The sequence below is a fragment of the Salminus brasiliensis genome, chromosome 14 (genome assembly GCF_030463535.1).
Source record: "Salminus brasiliensis chromosome 14, fSalBra1.hap2, whole genome shotgun sequence".
In the NCBI taxonomy this organism is placed as follows: Eukaryota; Metazoa; Chordata; class Actinopteri; order Characiformes; family Bryconidae; genus Salminus; species Salminus brasiliensis.
In genome coordinates, this window is record NC_132891.1 from 35,029,151 (window position 1) to 35,051,262 (window position 22,112).

Consider the following 22,112-nt stretch of genomic DNA (forward strand, 5'->3'; position numbering starts at 1 on the left):
TTTGGGCACTGCTGAACACCCTGGCAGCTGCTCCAGTGTTTTGGACAGTGGTTCTAAAAAAGCCTGTTTGTTAAAAATGAATCAGCTTTATTTAACAAGGGAAGCTTTGGCACCGCATCACCGCCTTTAGTCCGACGCCAGACACGCAGCTAATGAGTGCCTTGCTAATGCACGGTTAATGAGATGGTTTATGGATCGTTGCGTGGGCTCTTAGCAGATTGTGTAGCATTTGGAAGAGGAGGTTGGAGGTTGTTGTTGTTGTCGTTGGCTTCATCACCAAACAGTTGTGCTGCTTCCAAATGTGGGGTTGGTCGGTTCTAGGTTGTTATCCTTGAGTGTGTTGTCTTACTGGTTGCAGTTATCTTTATTTTTATTCATTATTAGTAGAAGTAGCTGTAGTACAGTCTCAAAAATAATAGTTGAAATAGACTAAAATTCAAAGCTCCTCTAATCTTAGACTCTACTAAACACAATAAGTCAATATGGAGACCATAGTACTCTTCTCTTCGCCTGAGTCCTCTCAGAAGAGGAGGGTCTTCAGTCTGGGTTTGAGGACAGCGAGCATTGGACTCTGCTGTTCGGACACCCAGGGGAAGTTCGTTGCACCACTTCGGTGCAGGACAGAAAAAAGTCTGGACGCTCGTCCTCCGTGGATCTTAAAGGATGGCGGGTCGAGCCGAGCCGTACTCGAAGCTGGAAGGGCTCTTGGTGCAGATCGGCTTTTGACCATCGCCATCAAGTACGGAGGGGCTGGCTGGTCCAGTCTTGGCTTTGTAGGCCAGAGTCAGGGTTCTGAATCTGATAACCTGGGCAGCAGCTACAGGAAGCTACAGTGAAGAGAGAACGCAGCAGCAGAGGAGGAGCTGAACAGCAGAGTAGGGTGTCCTGTGGTATCTGGCCACCTTTTGACGTTACCAGCAGATCCTGTAAGTCCTGTAAGGTGTAAGTTGGGACCTCCACAAGCATCAGTGAGCCTTGGGCGCCTATGACCATTTTGCTGATTCACCGGTTGGCCTTCCTTAGAGCACTTTTGGTAGGTACTGACTACTGCATACTGGGAATGCCCAACAAGACCTGCCTGATGTTTTGGAGATGTTCTGTCCCAGTGATCTAGAACATCATAGTGGCAAAGTGTCTGAAATTCTTAGACTTGCCCATTTTTCCTGCTTCCAACATCACCTTTAAGACCTGACTGTTCCCCTGCTGCCTAGTATGTGGACCCCAATTCCTGTCTCCTGTCAGTGGTTATAATGTTATGGCTGATCGGTGTACAGTTAAAGAGCGAGCTGCTGAGTGACACATGGCTTCAGACATGACGGCAGGCGTGGCTTTATGGGTCATAGACAGATTTACTTGTGAGGGGGTTGGAATCACAGCCTTGGCTCAGACAGCATGAGGTTTGATTTACTTAGAACATCTGGGGGGGGGGCGGCGTGGGGAAGAGGGGTCGGGGAGGGGTCCCCGAAAGACTAGTGAAGATTATAAGTCACCAACCTCTGTTCTGTTGTCTGCCTTTCTCTTACTCTTCTCTTGCTTTCTCTGTCTTTTGCAGGGTCCTCCAGGTCCCCCCGGTCTCCCAGGGCCCCCTGGAAAGAGAGGGTCGCGGGTAAGTTGCTGTTTTTACCCCATTTTGTTGTGTTACGTTATTTCCACACAGACTTGATTTGTGTTAGTTTGCTGTTTTCGAATGTGTAGTGAATGGTACACTAAATTGACAAAAGTATTGGGACACCTGCTTATTCACTGTTTATTCCAAAATCAAGGGTATTAAAACAGGAGGTGATCCTGATTTTGGTGGAGTAACTACCACTACTGTCCAGAGAAGAAAGATGTTTACTAGATTTTGGAGGAGCATTGCTGTGAGAATTTGATTGCATTCAGCGTCAAGAGCATTAGTGAGGTCAGGATGTTTGGCAGATCCCACCTCATCATCCCCAACTCCTCAACTTATCCCAAAAGTACTGGATGGAGCTCCACCACCATCATTTCAGAGAACACAGATCTTCCACTGCTCCACAGCTCAATGCTGGGGGGCTTTATACCCCTCTAGCCCACGCCTGGCATTAGGCAGCATGGAGCCAATAGGGTCATGATGTTGATCTGCTCCAGAGAGTCCTATTCTATTGGCAGTACTTCTCTACAGGTCTGACTGTATATGTTAGACAACAGAGGGAAAGGAGTGTGTTGCAAATGTGTGTGTGTGTGTGAGTGTACATTCCTGTGGCAGGCGCATGTTTGGCACAGCTGATCACTGCTGTCCTGCAGACTGTGGTACACACACACACACTCACACTCACACATACACACACACCTGAGCCTTTAAATAGAGCCCTGTACCTAATGTATAAAAGCCCGGTGTAGGCCTGTGAGATGGGCTGACTCTAAAGATCATGCTTATGGTTTAATAAGGGATCTGTTTACAGCTTATTAATAATGTATTATTAATAATAATAATAATAATAATAATAATGAAGCCAAGTTTGGCGAGGCTGTGTCCTATTTTAGCTGCAGCCTATTATTACGACTATACAGCTGTTTAGTTAGCTGCAACTGTTTAAAAGGTTCTGCCCTCAGCTTCGGCAGAACGTCCCGAAGACGTTGCTCTCCAGCACCACTGCTCAAATCCCATTGCGACAGAATTCGTACAGGCAGCAGTGTTTGCCCAGCAGCTCAGAACAGGGACAGCCATTGTTTCTGACTGCCCTGATCCTGCGTCTCTTGTGAAGCCGAACAGCCTGACGAGCTGCTTATGGAAGTATTTCAAACAGAAGGCAGAGAGATGTATCACATGGTTACGATACAAATTACGGCTCAAGTGCAGGTCCGTAGTTCAGAATCGGGAAAGGCTTGTGCCAAAATGCCGATAGATTCATGCATTGTCTATCTTCGGGACGTTCTGCCGAAGCTGAGGGCACTGTGCTCTCTGGAATGATGAATGGTGCTCCATCCAGTGCTTTTGGGATGAGTTGTGGATGAGTTCATGAGGATGATGAGGTGGGATAGTGATCATTCAAACACCCCGGCCTGGCTAACTCTCTCTTTTCACTGAATGCAATCAAATCCTCACAGCAATGCTCGTCTAAAGTCTAGTAGAAAGCCTTCTTCCACGGACAGTAGAGACAGTTAACAGGATTTAGTGAATTGGAGACTGGGGTTCGATTCCCGGGCTGGGTGGCTTTACTGCTGCACTACACCAATGAGAGTCCTTGGGCAAGACTCCTAACACTACACTGGCCCTCCTCTGTAATACGAGGGACCTTGTAAGTCGCTGTGGATAAGAGCATCAGCTAAATGCTGTAAATGTAAATGTCTCTTAATGCTGTCTATCTAATAGCAGTCCGATCTGATCGTTATCCGATCCGGTTCTATAAAGAACCATGTTTCTAATGAGGCAAACAGAATCAGACGGTCGCAGTGATAAAATATGAAGGAGGGTTTGCTAATGGAGACGGAATCCAAGTTCGGAGTCAAAACTCAGTCCATTTCAAAGTGTAGATGAATGCAAACAGTCCGAGCGGGAAATGGGGAAAAAGCATGGTCCAAAAGACCAAGAAAAGGGTCAAAGTCCGGATTCCAAAACACAGGGTAAGACGAAAGGGGTAGTCGAAAATAAACAGATACCAAAGGTCATACACGGGAATATGAGGAATATGAGTACACCCATAACGCTCAGTAGTTTTACCAGACTGGGAAGACAACACCTCACGCCAACCTAACCTAAAGCCCGGGCTGAAATACTACACTAGTGTGATTACAAAAGGGTGAAGAACATCAGCATTCCAGGGAGAACGCCAATGTGGAAGAACCTTTACATTGATAAATGTAGGTTCTTTAGGCCTTTTAAAGATTCTTCACACTCACACATCTGTATTACAAACCTGGTCCTTCATAGAAGACCAAGCTGCTCTATGGCATCACTCAGAGAATCCTTGGACACACCTTTAGTGTAGGGTAGGATTCGGACAACGTTGCTCACCAGGATTCTTTTCATAGTGTCTAAGGATGTTCAGGGTGTCCAAAGGTCAAAAGGTTCGACAAACCCAAATGCACCTCAGTGGACCAGTATCTAGGAGTCAACAGCCTTGAGTGATGGGCAGCTCACACCTCCACACCTTGTAGCTCATGGGTCGGTTGGTGTGTAAGTGGTCCAGTGGTCAGTTTCTGAGAGCTTTTTAGAGCTGCTCTGTGCTTGGGCGGTCTTTGGATGGTGGACCCTCTCGGATTAGCAGTGATAGCACTGTGCCCGATATCCTGATACCAGCACCACCCACCACCTGAAGCACCAGCTTTGCAGAGTCGCTGCTGTGCTAAGAGTGCTCAGAGTGGTCCACTGCGATATCTGGAGCGATCCAAGTGATATCTGGGCAGCAGGCATCGGTGGTCCTGTGGTGGGTTCTTTCCATTGATGGTCAAGGTGGATGGGCTTTGGTATATGTGTCTGCCTGTGTGTGTGTGTGTGTGTATGTGTGTAAGTAGTCTTTCCATGTTGCTGCTTAACTCCTCCCCTGAATAAGTCGGGTCTCATGGAAGGCTGTTTGAAGATAAGATCAGGGAGGGCTTTCAGAGAGGTTGATGTCATACAGATGAGTAATCATCCATGTGTTCGTTCCCTCTCTCTCTCTCTGACTCTCTGTTTCTCTCCTGCAGGGTCCTCCTGGTCCTCATGGGAATCCTGGCCCACCTGGATTACCTGGCCCCAAGGTGAGTCCACCCAACCTCCCGTTCAGCACTCAGGTCCTTCGCGGTGTCCTCAGTCTGCGGTGATTCACCTTCGCTGCGGGTTCAGTTTCAGTGCAGCGTCTCCCTAAATACCTCATTCGTGTGTAGGCTGAATTAAAGGGCCAGTGTCCCGGAAAAATAAGGGGAGTATCATTGGTATGTAAAGGCTGTGTTTTTGTGATGTCACAACCACCAACACGTTTAGATATATCCACCAATTCTGCCTATGGTCATGCTAAAGTTATAAGGTATGTTTCAGACCACGCCTTTTTTCGAATTCAGGGCAGCCAATCAGAGAATTGACTCTGTCTTAAAGGTGCAGTAACAAAAACAAATGGTTTGAAATTCACAGTTGTTGTGATGTCACAACCATCAACGCATTTACATATACCCGCCAATTTCACTACGTTCATGCTAAAAGTATAAGGCATGTTTTAGACCGCTCCTCTTTTTGAATTAGGGGCAGCCAATCAGAGAATGGTTCGGTCTTAAAGGCACATTAACAAAAACAGACCGTTTGAAATTCACTGTTTATGTGATGTCACAACCACCAACACATTTACGTATACCCGCCAATTTCACTACGTTGATGCTAAGGACATGAGGCATGTTGCAGACTGCTCCTCTTTTTGATTTAGGGACAGCCAATCAGAGAATGGTTTGGTCTTAAAGGCACATTAACAAAAACAGACTGTTTGAAATTCACAGTTTTTGTGATGTCACAACCATCAACGCATTTACATATGCCTGCCAATTTCACTACGTTCATGCTAAAAGTATAAGGCATGTTTTAGACCGCTCCTCTTTTTTGAATTAGGGACAGCCAATTAGAAAATGGTTCAGTCTTAAAGGTGCAGTAACAGAAACGGACTGTGTTTTTGTGATGTCACAACCACCAACACGTTTACATATATCCACCAATTCTGCCTATGCTCATGCTAAAAGTATAAGGCATGTTTTAGACCGATCCTCTTTTTGAATTAAGAGCAGCCAATCAGAGAACTGCCTCTGTCTTAAAGGCGCAGTAACATGGGCGAGACGGGCGGGTAGTTCACACGCTGTATGCTTTAATTATCTGTTGGGTTGTTCGTTTTGTTAGCCTTGTAGCTCTGGTGCAAAACTGAAGGTCCAAACATGGGCTGATGGACTAGGTTTGGAGTAAAGGGGCTCTCAAGTGTTTAAGGTGCAGCAGAAGCTCTGTGATCAGGACTAATAAATCCTCTGTGAGATGAAAAGGGACAGCAAGAGTGTGTGTGTGTGTGTGTGTGTGTGTGTGTGTGTTTATGGGCAAATCGGTGTATACGCATGCTATGCTTGTGTGTGTGTACATGCTGGTGCTCACGTAACTGGAGTGTTGGGACGCGTACATACATGTGCATGCGTATGTCTGCGTGTGTCAGAACATAGAAAAATGTAAGAACACCTGGTTAGAGAGAGAGAGAGAGAGAGTGAGAGAGTGTGAGAGAGAGAGAGAGAGAGTGTGAGAGAGAGAGAGGTGTGGCCGTCCAGGCTATGATGTTTTGATCCAGCAAGGCTCCCAACTGTTCAAGCGACTGCCCTGCTCTGACCAGCAAGGCTCCCAACTGGTTAAGCAACTGTCCTGCCCTGACCAGCAAGGCTCCCAACTGTTCAAGCGACTGCCCTGCTCTGACCAGCAAGGCTCCCAACTGTTCAAGCGACTGCCCTGCTCTGACCAGCAAGGCTCTTAACTGGTTAGATGACTGTCCTGACCGCAAGGTGCCCAACCGGTTAAGCGACTGTCCTGTCCTGACCAGCAAGGTGCCCAACCGGCTAGGTGACTGTTGCCCTGATCAGCAAGGCTCCCAACTGGTTAGATGACTGTCCTGTCCTGACCAGCAAGGCTCTTAACTGGTTAGGTGACTGTCCTGCCCTGACCAGTAAACCTCTCAAATACTGGTTAAGCAATTCATGCCCTAAACAGCAAGGCTCCCAACTGGTTAAGCGACTGTCCTGTCCTGACCAGCAAGACTCCAAACTGGTTAGATGACTGTCTTGTCCTGACCAGCAAGGCTGGTTATCCCAACTGGTTAGATGACCAATGCCCTGATCAGTAAGGTTCCTAACTGGTTAGGTAACTGACATGCCCTGACCAGTAAGGTCCTTCAATTAACCACAGTTGGATCTCTTGTCTTTGCTCATATTGCTGGTTTCCCATTAGAAATGTCAGTGAGGCGAACCCAGTGAACGACTGCATGCGCTCTCCGCTTTCACCCTCCGGCCACTTTCCATCTTCTGAACCTCCTGAAGTTCCTGGAGAGCATGAGGAAAATGCTTGGAATGGTCCAGAGGCCTCGACATGACATAATTGATTCTGGGTCCAGTTCCAAGTCCAGCAGACTTCTGCATTAGCTCAGAAAATAACGGAAACATAAAGAGCCAAACCTCTTTAATTCCTCTAATTCCCGATCAGTCATAGTACAGATAGTGTAGGATGTGATCTGAGCTTTTTGCAGTATAAAAGCAAGGACTGGATGGACCTGTAAATAAAGATAGACCATATTAACCCACTGTTTTGCTAGTTTTCTGACATCACTGCTCTTTAAACCACAGATGTGGTGGAGAGGCGATGTTTCCATCTGTACGGCAGCAGCGTGTTTTGGCATATCTCCGTTCTGCATACTTCTACTACAGAACAGCACTTTTCACCCTGTTCACTTCTACCCACCATGACTACTGCACTGCTTTGCACTGCTGGCTGTTGGCTCATTTAGCGCTCTGATTGGACGGGGGCCCAGAAGCTACTGCCTGATCACACTGGTCCATCACCGTACATGAGGAATGGGAGCAGTGACTCATATCTATTAGACTGATTGATTGTTGTGTTGGACCTTTTTTTTTTCCAAGTGGAAAAACTGAGCACCTTTGAGCACCTCAGTTCTTGGAACGTTTACCATTGCCTTTCAGTAATACACCTGGCATCCGCAGATCCGTCAAACGGAGACATGCTAAATCTCCCAGATCACAAGAATACTGTAAAAAAATGGATAATCAGTTCAACTTAAAATGATGGAGTAACTGATTACAGAGCATTTTTTGATTAATTTATTAATTTATTCAAAAAAACAACTTGTATCTCAGTTTGATCAACAATCCAGGTTGCGTTGAGCCTCAAAAACATCAGTAAATGAGCTGCAGCTGAAACTGATTCAGTGTTGTCCTGCTATCACATCGGGGGGAGGCCTTCCTATTCTCCCCTTCCTAGACTCCTGAACATGACTTATGAACTTGATGAGCAGGCAGTTAGACAGTCGCTCCACTCTAGAGCTGAGAAGCCATGTACATTTCTCTGTCTAAGAAAGAAGGGAAGGTAATTTTACTGTAATTTCACAGCTCTAGACCGGCCCTACGGTCTAACCGCAACTCGTCAAGTGTGAGGAGATCATAAGCTCAAATGTCATCAAGGGCTCGGCACTCCTTTGTCAAAAGTCTCCCAGTCGGGAGATGTCATGTGATGGGGCGTGTTCTATCCTGCAGATGGAAATAATGATTAAGCAGTAAACAGATTAAGGGGCGGAGCCACAGACTAAACCTCTTACACTGTATTTTAATCAGTTTCAGCTGCAGATCATTTACTGATGTTTATGAGGCTCGACTCAGTATGGATTGTTGACCAAACTCAGATGCAGAAGTTGTGAAAATGTGAATCTGTAGAGGTTAGCATGTGTGCTAAATCTCCTCATTTAACTAGATGAAAGATTTAGCAGCCAGTTGGGTTCTTCTGAGAGAAGAGGAAGTGAAGTAGCTTGTAAAGTGCAGTTAAAAGGCTGTGGAAAGTGCCAGGCTGGTGGCATTAGTGCATCGTTAGCAATAGCATGGCTCCCACACTGTGCTGTGTGGCTCAGCTGTGTTGGGGATGTGGTGAACCACTGCAGATGTCTGAATGGCCGAGAGATGGTATTGTGACCGCACTGGATTGCGAGAGTGTGCTACAGTTATTGGGAAATTGGGAAATAGCAGGCTTGCCAGTCAGCTGCGCTAACAGCTAAAGCTAAAGCAGCTTAGAGCTTCCGTTTAGCACTAATGCTTCACTGTTCTGCTCTGGCTGCTGCAGGATGTGTTAAAGCAACATTATGTAGCAATTGTACCTTAAATCAGCTTCAGGATCCTGCAGATGCTCCACTGACTGTAACGAGGAACGACGGGTCCGTCATTCCCACTCCGGGCCGGAGCGCTGCTGCTACTGCACTATATAGAGCTTTGGTGGTGGAGCTGCAGGAGGAGAACCTCTCTACTGGTGTAAAATCCTGTAGTGTTACTCCACCACCTCAGCCCACATGCTGCTCCACCTTCAGATCAAGCTTCTGCAGCTCTCAGCTTGTCCAGAAATGCATGTGTACAGCTGTCCGTCAATAAGGGGGAAGCTCAAACGTGATTTTGTATTTACAGCAGTGGAGTAAAAGTGAATTACACTCCCCACGACAGGTCTGAAGTTGACTTCTTGAGTTTTGCTATGGAGCTGTGAGGCTAATGTAGCTAACAACTAACAGAAGCTTATACCTACTAATATGCGCTGGGCTTCCAACTTTCAGCCTAACTCAACACATACTCTTCTCATAGTATGAGGAGGCGTCCAGTAATCTCTAATAGACTTGCTTATGGCGTCTCTGACACCGTATGACTCACTGTTCTCTATAAACACGGACTGATGAATGTTAGCAGAGCTGGAAGCCTGTAGCCGCTGTTGTCCATAATTAGACTCTTTGTCTGTTCTGAAACATGAAGTAAGTGTGGGAGACGATGAATTGGAGATCGTTTGTGTCTAATAAGTGTGAAAGAGAGCCTGTGGGAAGTGTGTGGTGTGTCTCTCAGCACATGAGTGGGCCTGTAGCATCACTAGGGGCTTCTCAGATGCAGTGGAAATTATGGAGCATCTTCAGTCTTCACCCACAGCTGCAGGGCTGGGATGAGTCATATCTCAACACTCCTGGGTTAGAGGGGGAGACACGGCGCTGTAACGCTTTTGTTCACCCAAATCCTCCTGTGAGCTGAGAGAGACTGTGTGTGTGTGTGTGTGTGTGTGTGTGTGTGTGTTTGTCCTAAACTGTTGACTACTTTGGGAAGAAAATATTAAAATTATTATTTTATACTTACTTAGATTATATAGATACTTACATTCACTAAATTTTGAAAAGTTTGTGGACACCCCTTCTAATGAGTGCATTCAGCTACTTTCAATTTATGCAGATGTGCAAATGCATACACACACACACAGTACAGTGCCTATTCTATTGGCACTGTACTGTAGAAGTACTGCCAATAGAATAGGACTTTTTGCTGGTGCAAGTCTACCTCAACCTATTGGTGCCATACTGTCTAATACCAGGCGTGGGCTAAAGCCCCCCAGCATTGAGCTGTGGAGCAGTGGAACTGAAAGTGTTCTCTGGAATGATGGATGGTGGAGCTCCATCCAGTACTTTTGGGATGCGTTGGGGAGTTGATGCAAAAGCAATCAGATCCTCACAGCAATGCTCCTCCTCCAAAATCTAGTAGAAAGCCTGCCTTCTACCTTGGACAGTAGAGACCGTTACCCCAACAAAAGCAGGAGACACTTTTTTAATATTTATTATTTTGGAAGAAGCATTGAATGAGCAGGTGTCCCAATACTTTTTTATTAATATAATATATATGGAATATATGACCACCCCCAGACCAGCTACATACCCAAGCTTGTTTCTGTGTGCAGGGTGGCGAAAGCTGTAAATGATGGTGGTGAGACATTACACAGTGGCGTGTTATGAAGATGTGCCAGGAAGAGAACAGCTGACATCTGCTCCCAACTGTGCTGTTGACAGTTTTTCAGAGCCTGGAAACACACAGGCCCAAACCAGGATATGCCCATTCAGTGTTTCTAGAGGTTTAGTGGTTTAGTGGATCTCTGGTTAGCTTCAAGTTGGAATACACTTTGATTAGAATGGAAGAATTGAGATAGATGAATGTATGAGCATTAGGGGTTAGGTGCCATCATAGCAGCTAAACCAGAGCTAAGTCATGTATTTCTAAAACCAGGACATCATCCTGATTTAGCTTGGCATTTTAAGAATGGTGGGTGGTGGGGACACCAAACATGCTCAATTTAGAGGCAGTAGCTATGCTTATTTAGGCAGCTAAAGTTGCAAGTGGTGTTCTAGACTGCAGTTTATCTAGAATTCATTGAGGCATTATGTGTTATTGAGAGTATAACGAGGCCGAGTTCTTCCTGTGTCATCAGGCACATCAACACGGTGGTCTCTGTGCTATCAGATGTAATTTAGATTGGACCTGAGTGCTGGTGACGAAACCACCCAGCTGGCCGGTACTCAGATCCGATTACAATCTTAAGGAAAACAAGCCTCTGTTCACCTCCACTACTCTGTTCCCTCTGGCAAAGCCGTCATGCGGCGACAGACTGACCGCTGTAACGGCACCCAGAAGGCCTCGTCATTGTTTATTTAATAGTTTCCCCGGCAGACTTGTGGATGGTCAGTGGAGGGACATTGAAATTATTAAAGAAATATGATTCCAGCCTTTTAGAGAAGTGTCGATTAATCAACACGGCCAAAAGTATGTGGACCTACTTTTTATTTGGTAAAATCAAGAAGGCCAGTAGAATGGGCCACACTGAAGGCCGTTATCATGGCACTTTAATAGGATGCCACCTTTCCATCAAGCCATTCTGTTGTGGTTATGCATTCCTTAGTGCCGCGAACGGACTCTGGAAGCAACATCAGCTCAAGAACAGTTTACAAGAGCAGCTTTTTATTGCTGAGCCACCCGGTACAGTGCCATGGGTTGGCTGGAGTGGCGAAAAGCCCTTAAGATGTTGGACCTTGATGTTGGAGCAGTGGAAACATGTTCTCTGGAGTGATGACTCACTCATCTGGCAGTCTGACAGACCAGGGTGCCAGGAGAGCGCTACCTGCTCAAATGCCAACTGTACATTTCTACAGTTTGGGACTTGCAGTTCTAGAGAAGGGGAATTGAGTAACAGTCTGGAGGAGTGGGAGCTTCCAGATACAGCAATTTGAGGGGGTCCCATTCCTGTTTCAGCCCCTATACAAGACAAGGGCTGTTGGCTAAGTTGGCTGTGGAAGAACTAGAGTAGAGTGGCCTGCAGAACCTGCATGACCTCAATTCGGTCCAGAACTCGCAACCCCCAGGACACAGTGGTTTTGCATTAGCTCATTAGCTGAGCCACTCTGAGCTTTACTTTTACTAAACTTGAGAAGATGTTGGAGGAGATGGACCAGAATTAATAGCTGTACTCTGCACTGTCATGGCATGTAGTCCCAAGGCTGTGGTGTAGGGTACGGCGTAGGGTATGCAGCTCTGTGGTACCAGCTCTGTAGGCATAATTCCAATGGAGAAGGACAACCTCGCTAATGCTCTTGTGGCTGAATGGCAATGTTGAGTCCTCTCAGCAGAGTGTTCCAACATCTAGTGTGAAGACCTTCTCAAGGAAGTAAAGGAAGGACCAACTTTACATCTGTTTGTTTTTTTTTTTTTTTGGAATAAGATGTTCAACACACAGGTCCACATACTTTTGGCCATGTCATTTGTGGCTTGGATGATTGTCTAAATTATATGTTTTGCTTAAATATTCCTAAATGGACAAATGACAACCTCACACCCCCACAAGATGGTCTGACGATCTGATGGACAGCTTTATTTCCTCACTCCTCTGATTTACTGTATGTTGACAAATGAAGTGATGATTGAGAGGCTGTAGCTAAGCCCCCCGTTGCTTCAGTGACTGTGTGTGTAAATGGGCTGAAGGATGGAATGTCTTCACCTGTCACACCTGCTAAAGCTCTCCCGTTCACAGCTGTTTGCACACTGGGACAGTCATGACAGCTCCAGGCATAATACACGAATAGCCCAACACACGAAGATGAGGAATTGTATTTTGACTATTTTGATGTGTGGTGCTTTCTGATAGCTTGGTGAAGGACAGGAAGATTGACCCTGAGGTGTATTGAAGCCAATGGACTAGGTCATGATGATGCCTAGTCATGTTCTTAAGGTATTTGGAGGATCTCTGGATCTCTACCCCAACAAATGACTTGATCTGCCAACAAGACAATGGGTTGATGAATGCGGGAGCTCGGTGATGTTATGGCAACACAGTCTCTAGATTTAAAGCCTATTGAGAGCTTGAGGGGAAACGTCTGGTGGGAAAAATCAACCCAACTACTCAAGAAGGTGTGTGGACAGCAGCAGTGAAGAACTTCTGATGTTTAATCCCTTGAACCCCTAGATAGTTCACATATTAATCCTTATGCAGAAACTAGCAGATTTAGCATATCCTGCGGCGTTCCACCAGGTTCTATTGTAGGGCCTATGAAGCTGATCTTAATGACCGTGACAAGTGCGGTGTGAGGTGGTATTCAAGGCCAGAGGAGGACCTACACAGTAGGCCTTGAAAACCGGAACCTGACCCATACCTGGAAGCTAGAGATACAACCCAGGTTCAGGGGTTGGGTTCAGACCTGACTGACCTGATACTGGTCAATCAGAAACCCATACTCTGAATGCAGCTATGTACTGTGTGTGTTGTGCTACTGGCTACTCAATGTAATTTGAGGTAAGACTCTTGATTCAGGTAATCTGTTGTTGCTCCAGGGTGCAAAGGGTGATCCCGGACTGTCTCCAGGTCAGGCACCAAAAGGAGAACAGGTACAGTTACATTGTTGTGAAGATTACCACGCCTCTAAAACCTCTCACTTTCCATTTCATCTGCTACCAGAGCTTCTTCATCCTTCACGGTGCGATGCCTTCTCCTCTTCCTCTAGAATTATTAGCAAGGTTGAGAGCATTTTCTCTCAGTAATCAGATGATCTCTAAGCTGTACTTGTCTGCTAACATTTGCCTCACTCTTCTTGGTGCTTTCTCTCTCAGAAGTTCACCCTTTGCTTTGACTTTGCCAATTCTTTAACCTCTAATCTTGTTCCTTCCAGGCCACAGCTCTACAGAACTTAGCAATCAGTTGATTAGCAGAGCCTTCATGAGTTGAACTTGAAGAGGCCTGTAATCTCTGCAGAGCTGTGGCTCAGGAGGATCCCAGTTAACACCACTACTTTACCTTGCTTCAGGACTGATGCTGCCTTGACCATGACATCCTTCTAACTTGTTGAATGCTCTCTCTGTTGGCTAGGGAGAAAGAGGACCCCCAGGTTTACCAGGCCTCGAAGGTGTTGCAGGACCTATGGTAAGTTCACTCCCATCTACGTCCACAATTCTTGGTTCCAAAGCAGAAGGTTCTCGAGCACTGTAGGTCTTGCATTCCCAGTAGCATAACTTTTTTGAATGACCTGGAGTCAATCAACTATGACCCAGAACGACTCATCCAACATCAGTACCGGGCCTCACTGATGCTCTTGTGGCTGGATGCAGTCAACTCCTCACAGCAGCAGTGCAAAATTCAATAGAGTAGAGATTGTTACTACCTGGTCAAAGTCCTTGACAGTGGTCAAGCTGGTGTCTGCAAACTTTTGGCCATTTACTCTTGCCTTTTATGGGGCGCCATGAGTTCCACAGGTAAAGTGTGGCCCACACATGGGGTATCCATTAGGACGGCACATACGTACCTTGCTACCCAGTACCCTCTCGGTGTGGTCCAGAGTGTGTCTCAGAAGGATAGAGTTACTGGCTGGCATGAAGAGCCTGTCAGGGGAGCCCAGGGGGCACGCTCTCGTCTTTAGAGAGGGTCTGAGGGTCCGCCTAAAGTCCCCCACCACAACTCGCAAGGTCAGAGGTCATCTTTTAGAGGAAAGGCACTCGGCAGGAAAGCAGGCGTCCGGTTACAGCAGCGGTCCGACACAGCAGCCTTAAACAGCAGCTGGCACGAGCTCCAGACCCCAGAATTTACTGGAAATAGCAGCAGCAGCAGCTAGACCTATTCCTGTAGATGAGCTCGGAGCGCCATCATTGTCTAAAGTTGGATTCTTTAGTTTGGTACCAGAGCTATGAGGCTAATGTTGCTAACAAGTAATGCATCAAGCTAAGCATCTAAGTGTCTAAATCATAAATCATCATACTCGCCTCAAGCTGTACTAGCCTACTAGCTAAAAACATGATGCTAGCACGTGATTCCTCTTAAAAAGGACGTCAGTAGGGGTTTAACGTCCAATCTACTTTACCTTCCAGTTCCTAGCATTGCGCTCATTGGGAAGGAGGAGGTTAAGGGCATCCTACCCATGTTAGCCTCCCAAGATGGAGTCCCAGCAGAGGCGTAGTCTAGTCTGAAGCCTTATATTTAACGGCCTTGAGGTCTTTATTGACCGATTGAATTGTGATCGGATCCCTCACATCCCATTCTGAAGTGGTCAGACACGCAAACAGGCAGAAATACGTCCGTCCAAGAACAATGCTTGGTTCCTTTGGTCTCTTTGAGAGAGTTGTAGAACCCCCACCGTTCCTCTAAACTGGTCAGTCTCCCAGAGCCGGAAAGTAAAATCGGATCTCAGTGACCAGTGTAAACAGAATCTGGCCAGTACAGTATACAGTACCGGTCAAAAGTTTGGAAACACCTGGTTTACAAACATATGGGGTGACCATATGTTTGTTGTAAAATAAAGAGGACACTAGGGACATACGGGTATCCACCATAGTCACCGTAGGGGGGCAGGACTGAAGGAGATGATTGGGTCAATGCAGGCTATTGCTATTAAGGCTATGCAAAAACTATGCTCTCCCTACGATTTGGATCAAAGGTTGTTAAGATGATGATCAGCGCACATTCAACTACTAGGTGTGTCCAAACTTTTGACTGGTACCGTAGGTCCAGATGCTGTCCGGATATGAAGCGCCAGGTGTGAACAGGAATCTGCCATTTTCAGTTCCGATTTGGGCATATCCGGTAGGCAGCAGTGTGTTCGCTCAGTCCGCTTAAAAAAACAGGGTTCTTCAAGAGTTCTTCAAGGGTTCTAGATACACTATGACAATTCAGAGGTTCATTTGCATGCTTAACTGCGTCTTTGACTGGAGTGCACTTCAAAAGGGAGCTGGGGGGGCAAGGGTTCTATGTACAACCATGACAACTCCAAGAAGCTCCATTTAAGGGTAAACGCTTAAATGAGGGTTCTTCAAGGGTTCTTTAACAAATGCAGTGCTTCTATGTAGAACTCAGCTTGAAGAATCAGGAGCTAGGCTGCTATTTCGGTCGTGGTTCTTCCGTAGAGCGGCTCGGCGACACTGGGCTTCCCTTTCTTAGCCTCCCAGGAGGACTGTTCAGAGCCTCAGCAGAGGCTAAGTCCAGACTAATGACTTCCATTTAACGACTCTGAGGTCTTTATTGACTCTTTTAAAAGATTGGGTGCTGGTAACCTGGGAAAGTGCTAAGCCGTGTCAGCTCTGCAGTCAGGGTGGGGTTGGGGTGGGGGTGCACTGCTGCAGCTGAAGGAAAGTGATGGGCCTTGGACGGCAGTGCCCTTTAGCCTCCTCTACAGCCACCTCCTCTCCACATCTGAGGAGGATTTAGCGGAACAGACGGGAAGAGGACAGCCATTTGCAAATGAGGAGGGATTTCTGCTCAAGCACAGCTTTTGTAACAGGTTTAACCAATTTGGAGCCAAAGACATGTGGAACCACGTTTGGGTACTACGAGCTGAATGGGTGCCCAGCTCAGCTCAGCCTGGAATCTCTCTGAAAGAAGAGGCAAATTATGCCGAGCTTTCTTCTATGAAACCATGTGGTGGTCTGATGTTATTTGCTCCTCTTTCATGCCTGATATAGATATCCCAGGGTCCTGCAGGCCCAACTAAAGATTTAGCCTTAAAATGGGGTTCTTTAAGGGTTCCTTTGTGCAAGCAGTGGTTTAATTTAGATCTTTGACAACTGAGACAACCATTTGCCTTGTGCACACTTAAAATTCATTTGAATGCTTAAGTGGTTCTTTGACTGGAGAACACTTCAAACTTCAAGGGGCTTTATCAAGGGATCCCTATTAAGGGCAGGGGTACATCCCTGATAATTCCAAGAGCCATTTGAATGCTTACATGTTTGTTTGCCTTGGACACGCTTCAAAAAGAGGGTTCTTCAAGGGTTCTTAAGTGAAGACAGTGGGTCTTTGTACACTGTGACCATTCGGAGATCCATTTGCTTAAATGCTTAAATGGTTCTTTGACTGGTTCTCTGACTTTGAAATAGGGGTTTTCCAAGGGTTCTTTTGTAAGGTAAGGGTTCTATGTACAACCATGACAACTCCAAGAACCATTCGAATGCTACAATGGTTCGTCATAATGTAGCAAAGGCAGTGGTTTTATGTTGGTTCCAGAATTGTTCCATTGTTACAGGTCAGAGAACCCTTTTTTTGTGCTAGATTAGCTCATAGCTCTTACCTGGTGCGCTGGTGGAAGTCCGATACTTTGATGTTAGGCGCGAGGTTAAATGCTGCGGTTATGGGCCATTAGCATCGCCGGCCACTGAGCTCTTGGTCATAAAGACCTTCCCACTCTGGGCGACCTTGAACATAAATAGTCCCACAGGTCCAGCCTGGGTCAGGCGTAAATCACTCTGACCTTTGACCAGAGCTCCGACACGGTCTTGTCGGGGCTTGGGGAAGAGGGCCAGAATATTCCAAGTACTCACGCCAGTCATTCCAGAGCACAGTCCCACCTACTGGCAAACGCATGCCACTGCAGATCATTAGCATAGCTTAACACAGATATCCAGTACTGGGGTACACTGGACTTTACAGCCCTAAATACAGCAGGATTTGACCAGTAGAGTACAGCTTTTACAGCATGTCTTACTCCACAGACTGGGTTTATCTCTACTCCTGAAAGTACTAGCGCCCTCTATTGGGTCTGGTGGGGAACTGAATGAAGCAGTTTAGGTTCGGGAAGTGGAGTTTTCAAACGTCCGACCTATATTTGTCTCTGCAAAGGACTTTCCATCCACTTATATATCTTCTGATATATATATCTTCGGCTTCTTGCTGGTCAGGGTTGCGGTGGGTCTGCAGGGTACCCAGAATTATTGGGCACAAGGTAGAAATACCCCTTGGACAGAACACCAGTCCATTGCCGGGTTATAAAGGATGATGCCACCAGGCAAAGAAAGAAGCATCAGATTGAAACCATTAGATGGTTCTATGGTAAGTAGAAGCATGACCTTTACTGGAGAACCCTTGAGGAACCTCTTTAAGGGTGTACTTCATTACTTTCTTCAGGGCTGGGTGTTCTCCAAAGGCGTCTCAGCACAGATATCATCGATGGATGGTTAAGCATAGTGGGCCAGTTGTTGCTGGGGCCAGTTGTTTGGGCACCCTGGGACAGCTTGGGCTTCACGATCTGGCGGCGGTACCATGATTGCATCTCTAGGTTTGGCCCCTAGTTTGTTTTCATACGTCCAATCAGGCTAAAAATGCACACATGTGCAGCCCAGTCCGGCTAATCCAACAGGGTCCAACACGAGTCTGAGCAGAATGTGGTAGAAATGCTGTGCTGCTTGTTCTTTTGACCTCTCCGCTCTCCCTCTCGCTGTTGTGACTTGTCTCCGGTGCGAACGGCTCGGCGGAGCTGTCTGAAGGAGGAAGGGTTTGAAAGCTTTTGACAGTTTGGAGAGAACTCTTAAAGGGTATTAGCCTTATCTGAGGGCAGGAGGCAACAAAATCCCCAAAAATGTGGTTGGACCAGGAAGGGAGCAGTGAGAGCAGGCACGAGAGGACAGAGCACTCTCTCTCTCTCTCTCTCTCACCCTCTCTCCCTCGCTCTCTCTTTTTTCATTTTCCCTTCCTCCTTCTACCTCTTTCACCCTCCTTACAGTGCATTCAACCTCTTTCAGCTGCCGCTTTCAGGTTCTCCTGTGCTGTGGTTGAGGAGCGTGGCTCATTTGTTTTGGTTCTGTCTTCCCCGCAGGGTCCCAAAGGCTATCCAGGTCCACCAGGTCTGCCAGGAGAACAGGTATGTCTTTTTCCACCTACAGTCATGAGAAAAATGAGGACACCCCATGAAAAACCTTGTCTTTTGAACATTTTAAATGTGTAGGATTAGAATCAGCTGCAGATGATCAGATCATGGTTGGAGAGGATTATTCTGGAGGAGTCTGGAGTCTTATTTAAACCTCAGACGTTTATTCTGGTCTAATCTTGATGGTTGAAGTAAGCGGTGAAGAAGATCACCATCATGGTCCAGATCCAGAGAGCTCTCTGAGGCCTTCAGAAAGAAGGGTGGATATGCAGAGGAAGGGGTTTTAACAGATCTCAGAGCAGTTAGAGATCAGCCGCTGTTCTACTGTCCACTAATTCATTTACATGTGGAACAGCTGACCAACATGGCCAGGCCAGGCCGTCCTAGCAAGTTCAGGCCAAGAGCAGAACCTCAAGATGTGTAAAGAAGCCTCTAAAGGTCCAAAACTAAAATATCATCATGGTAGCTGATAGATTTAATCACAGAGGTCAAAGTGTCATGTTCCATCATGGGAGAAGACTGACGTTTTCCAGAGAACACCCAAACAAACACTAGGGCTTCTGGGACTATGTGCCTTGGACAGATCTTGAATCTTGAGTTTTTGCCCTAAGCCCAAATTTAGCCGATGAGCCAAGACATGTTTGGTGTGTGAAGGCTGCTTCTTCAGTTGTGCACTGGAGCTGCACAAGGCTAATGTAGCTAAAACGTAGCATAGCATACACATGCTTATGTGGCTTCTGTGACAAATGGATGCATCCAAAATGCATCATAAAGGTTGCTCTGGGCGCTGCCACTCCGGCAAATTCTGAGCCATGCCGCTTTGCCATCAGCAGCCGGAGTCTGAGAGAGCACAATTGGCCGTACTCTCTCCGGGTGGGTAGATGGCGCTCTCCTCCCTCATGATTCTTAAGCGATGTTGGCCGGCACAGGCGTCTGTTGGAGCTGGGGACCCGGCGTTTTCCTCCAAGAGTTTCGGCTGCCTGGCGATGTTGTATTGACGGTAGTTTGAAAAAACTTCGCATGTATCAGAGGAGACGTGTGTTAAGTGTCGGGAGCATAGTGCTAGTGCTAGGAGGGCTGCGAAGGGGTAGGCTAATGGGCAGTACCAGATTCAGAGAAAAAAGGAACCTTGGACTTGACATTTATAGACAGCAGTAAGTCATATAGTATCAAACCACATAACCCATAAGTCCAGTGGAGCTTACTGAGCACCCGAGTGTGTCATGAGTTAGGCCTGCAGTGTGCTGGTGACTATTAGCTTCCATTGCTTGTTAGCTACATTAGCCTCGAACCTCCGGAGCCTGGTCTTGCCTGATCAGTTGACTTTGGAATAAGGATCGGTTGTGTAAATCCAATCTTTGGCCAAACTGGCCTATAGTGTATTTACAGAAACAGCTACGGCTATATCTGAGTGCACATCCTACACAGCAACGGCTGAGGCCTGGAAAGCTCCCGGGAACCTGATACGACGAGCAATCGGCTCAGTCACAAAGCCGACTACTTACTCTCAGCAATCTGATGCATAGATGAAGTACAGAGGGGTCCGGCTCCTTCAGGAGTGAAGGAGGGCAACTTGGGCCACAGCCAGAAGAGCCGGTGCTGTGGGTCAGGGTGCCATCCAGAACAATAGCTGTTCTATTCCTCCGCTGAACAGCCTGGCACATTCTCATGCTCCCTCCTTCTGTTTCTCTCTCTCTCTCTTTCTCTCTCTCTCTCTCTCTCTCTCTCTCTTATGCAGGGTTTGCCAGGATTGCCAGGCATAGTCGGGGCGGCAGGTTACCCTGGCAGGCAGGTGCAGTGACCAAGATCCACTCAAGAAAACTATAAGCCAGAATTCCAACTCTGGATGTGGGAATTCTGGGACAGAATTCTTTCACTCTTTTTATTTCTTTTACGTTCCCAAACTCTTAAGTTGTTTAGAGTTTGTATGAAATTTACTGTAGAATGAGGTGTAATATTTATAATATTATATATAATATTAGATAAGCCATTAGACTAGATTTATTACAATATAATAATACACATAAACTATATGTTGTTTATGTGGAAATGGTGTACACACCTCCCCCGGAAGTTCCTTCAGTTCAACCCTTACTTAAAAGTGTGACCACCCTCAACCCAGTGGCGCTCGGACCATCATGTAACTGCAGATGGAAACCAGTGGCCCCACTGACTGTAATAGGGCCGGACAGGTCTGAACTCTGCTGCTGCACTATGCATCTTTAGTGGAGCTGCACGAGACCCCTCCCCCCCAAGCTACCATGTCCATGGGGGCCTGGAACGTTTAGTCCTCGGGTTCCATGTTGGCCCCACATATGGATGCCCACCAGGGTCAGTGACTGGACCAGGAGTGGTTAAGCATTGGCAACTTTAGTATTGTACACTGCTTATGCTGATAAATGGCAAACCTGCCTTGTGCGCCCTCTAGTGGTTCCGTTACGCCCCAGCGGTGGGCGGCACCCTTCTGATTGTTGATGCTTCCAGTAGTCTTCTGAAGCTGAAAAGCCTTTGATTGGCTGCTTTCTGTCCTATCCACACATCTGTTGGTGTTGCGCAACAGATAACACCACTGCCGGACAGTGAGCTCCCGGCCTGGGTGACTATGCTGCACTACACCAATAAGGGTCCTTGGGCAAGACTCTTAACATTACATTGGCTAACCTCTGTAAGTTGCTCTGGATAAGAGCGTCAGCTAATTGTCGTACATGTAAATCAATAAGCCCCGCCTCCTCCTCGTTATCGGCCCTGTAATATATGCATTTGTCAAACGTGCCGAGACTCGCTGATATTGAGGATGGATCTATTATTTAAAGAATCTGATGTTTAGAAAGTGAACACTAGATCAAAGGCAGTGACGTTTACTTTTACGTCTCTGTTTAACGATGTTTTGTCTGTCTCACTGAGTTTGTGTGTCTAAATTTGATGTTGACGTCTGCTCTGTTTCAGGGACTGGCAGGCCCAGAGGGAAACCCAGGCCCTAAAGGTGTCAATGTAAGCACTGAAACCACGTAAACCATTAATATGAATAATGCTCAGCGGTTAGAGCTCCGGGCTATTGATGACAGGGTTGTGGGTTCGATACCCGGGCTCGGCAAGCTGCCACTGTTGGACCCTTGAGCAGGGCCCTTCACCTTAATTGTTAAAATGAGTAAAATTAGCTACATAGTTAGAGTACGGTACAACAGGTGGAAAATTTGTGAGACGAATCAAGATAAGCATGAACCTATTGGCATCATTCTTAATGCCAGGCATGGGCTAGAGGGGTATAAAGCCCCCCCAGCATTGGAACTGACTGTGTTCTCTGGAATAATGGATGGATGGTGCTCCATCCAGTACTTTTTTTGGGATGAGTTGGGGGTGAGATGTGTCCCGACCCTGCTAACATGCTCTTGTCACTGAATGCAATCAAATCCTCACAGCAACGTTCCTCCAAAATCTAGTAGAAAGCCCTCTTTCCAGGACAGTAGAGACTGTTACTCCAACAGA

General features: G+C 46.7%; 1 protein-coding gene across 2 annotated transcripts in view; it reads left to right on the plus strand.

Annotated features, from left to right (window-relative positions):
- Window positions 1-22,112, plus strand: part of LOC140577354 (uncharacterized) — a 113,606-nt gene that overhangs the window by 25,310 nt on the left and 66,184 nt on the right. For both annotated transcript variants that reach the window (XM_072697286.1, XM_072697287.1), the window contains exons 4-10: window positions 1,553-1,606; window positions 4,648-4,701; window positions 13,339-13,392; window positions 13,871-13,924; window positions 18,576-18,620; window positions 20,365-20,418; window positions 21,573-21,617. In XM_072697286.1, coding sequence (XP_072553387.1) covers window positions 1,553-1,606; window positions 4,648-4,701; window positions 13,339-13,392; window positions 13,871-13,924; window positions 18,576-18,620; window positions 20,365-20,418; window positions 21,573-21,617 — 360 coding nt within the window. The remainder of the gene's footprint in view (window positions 1-1,552; window positions 1,607-4,647; window positions 4,702-13,338; window positions 13,393-13,870; window positions 13,925-18,575; window positions 18,621-20,364; window positions 20,419-21,572; window positions 21,618-22,112) is intronic.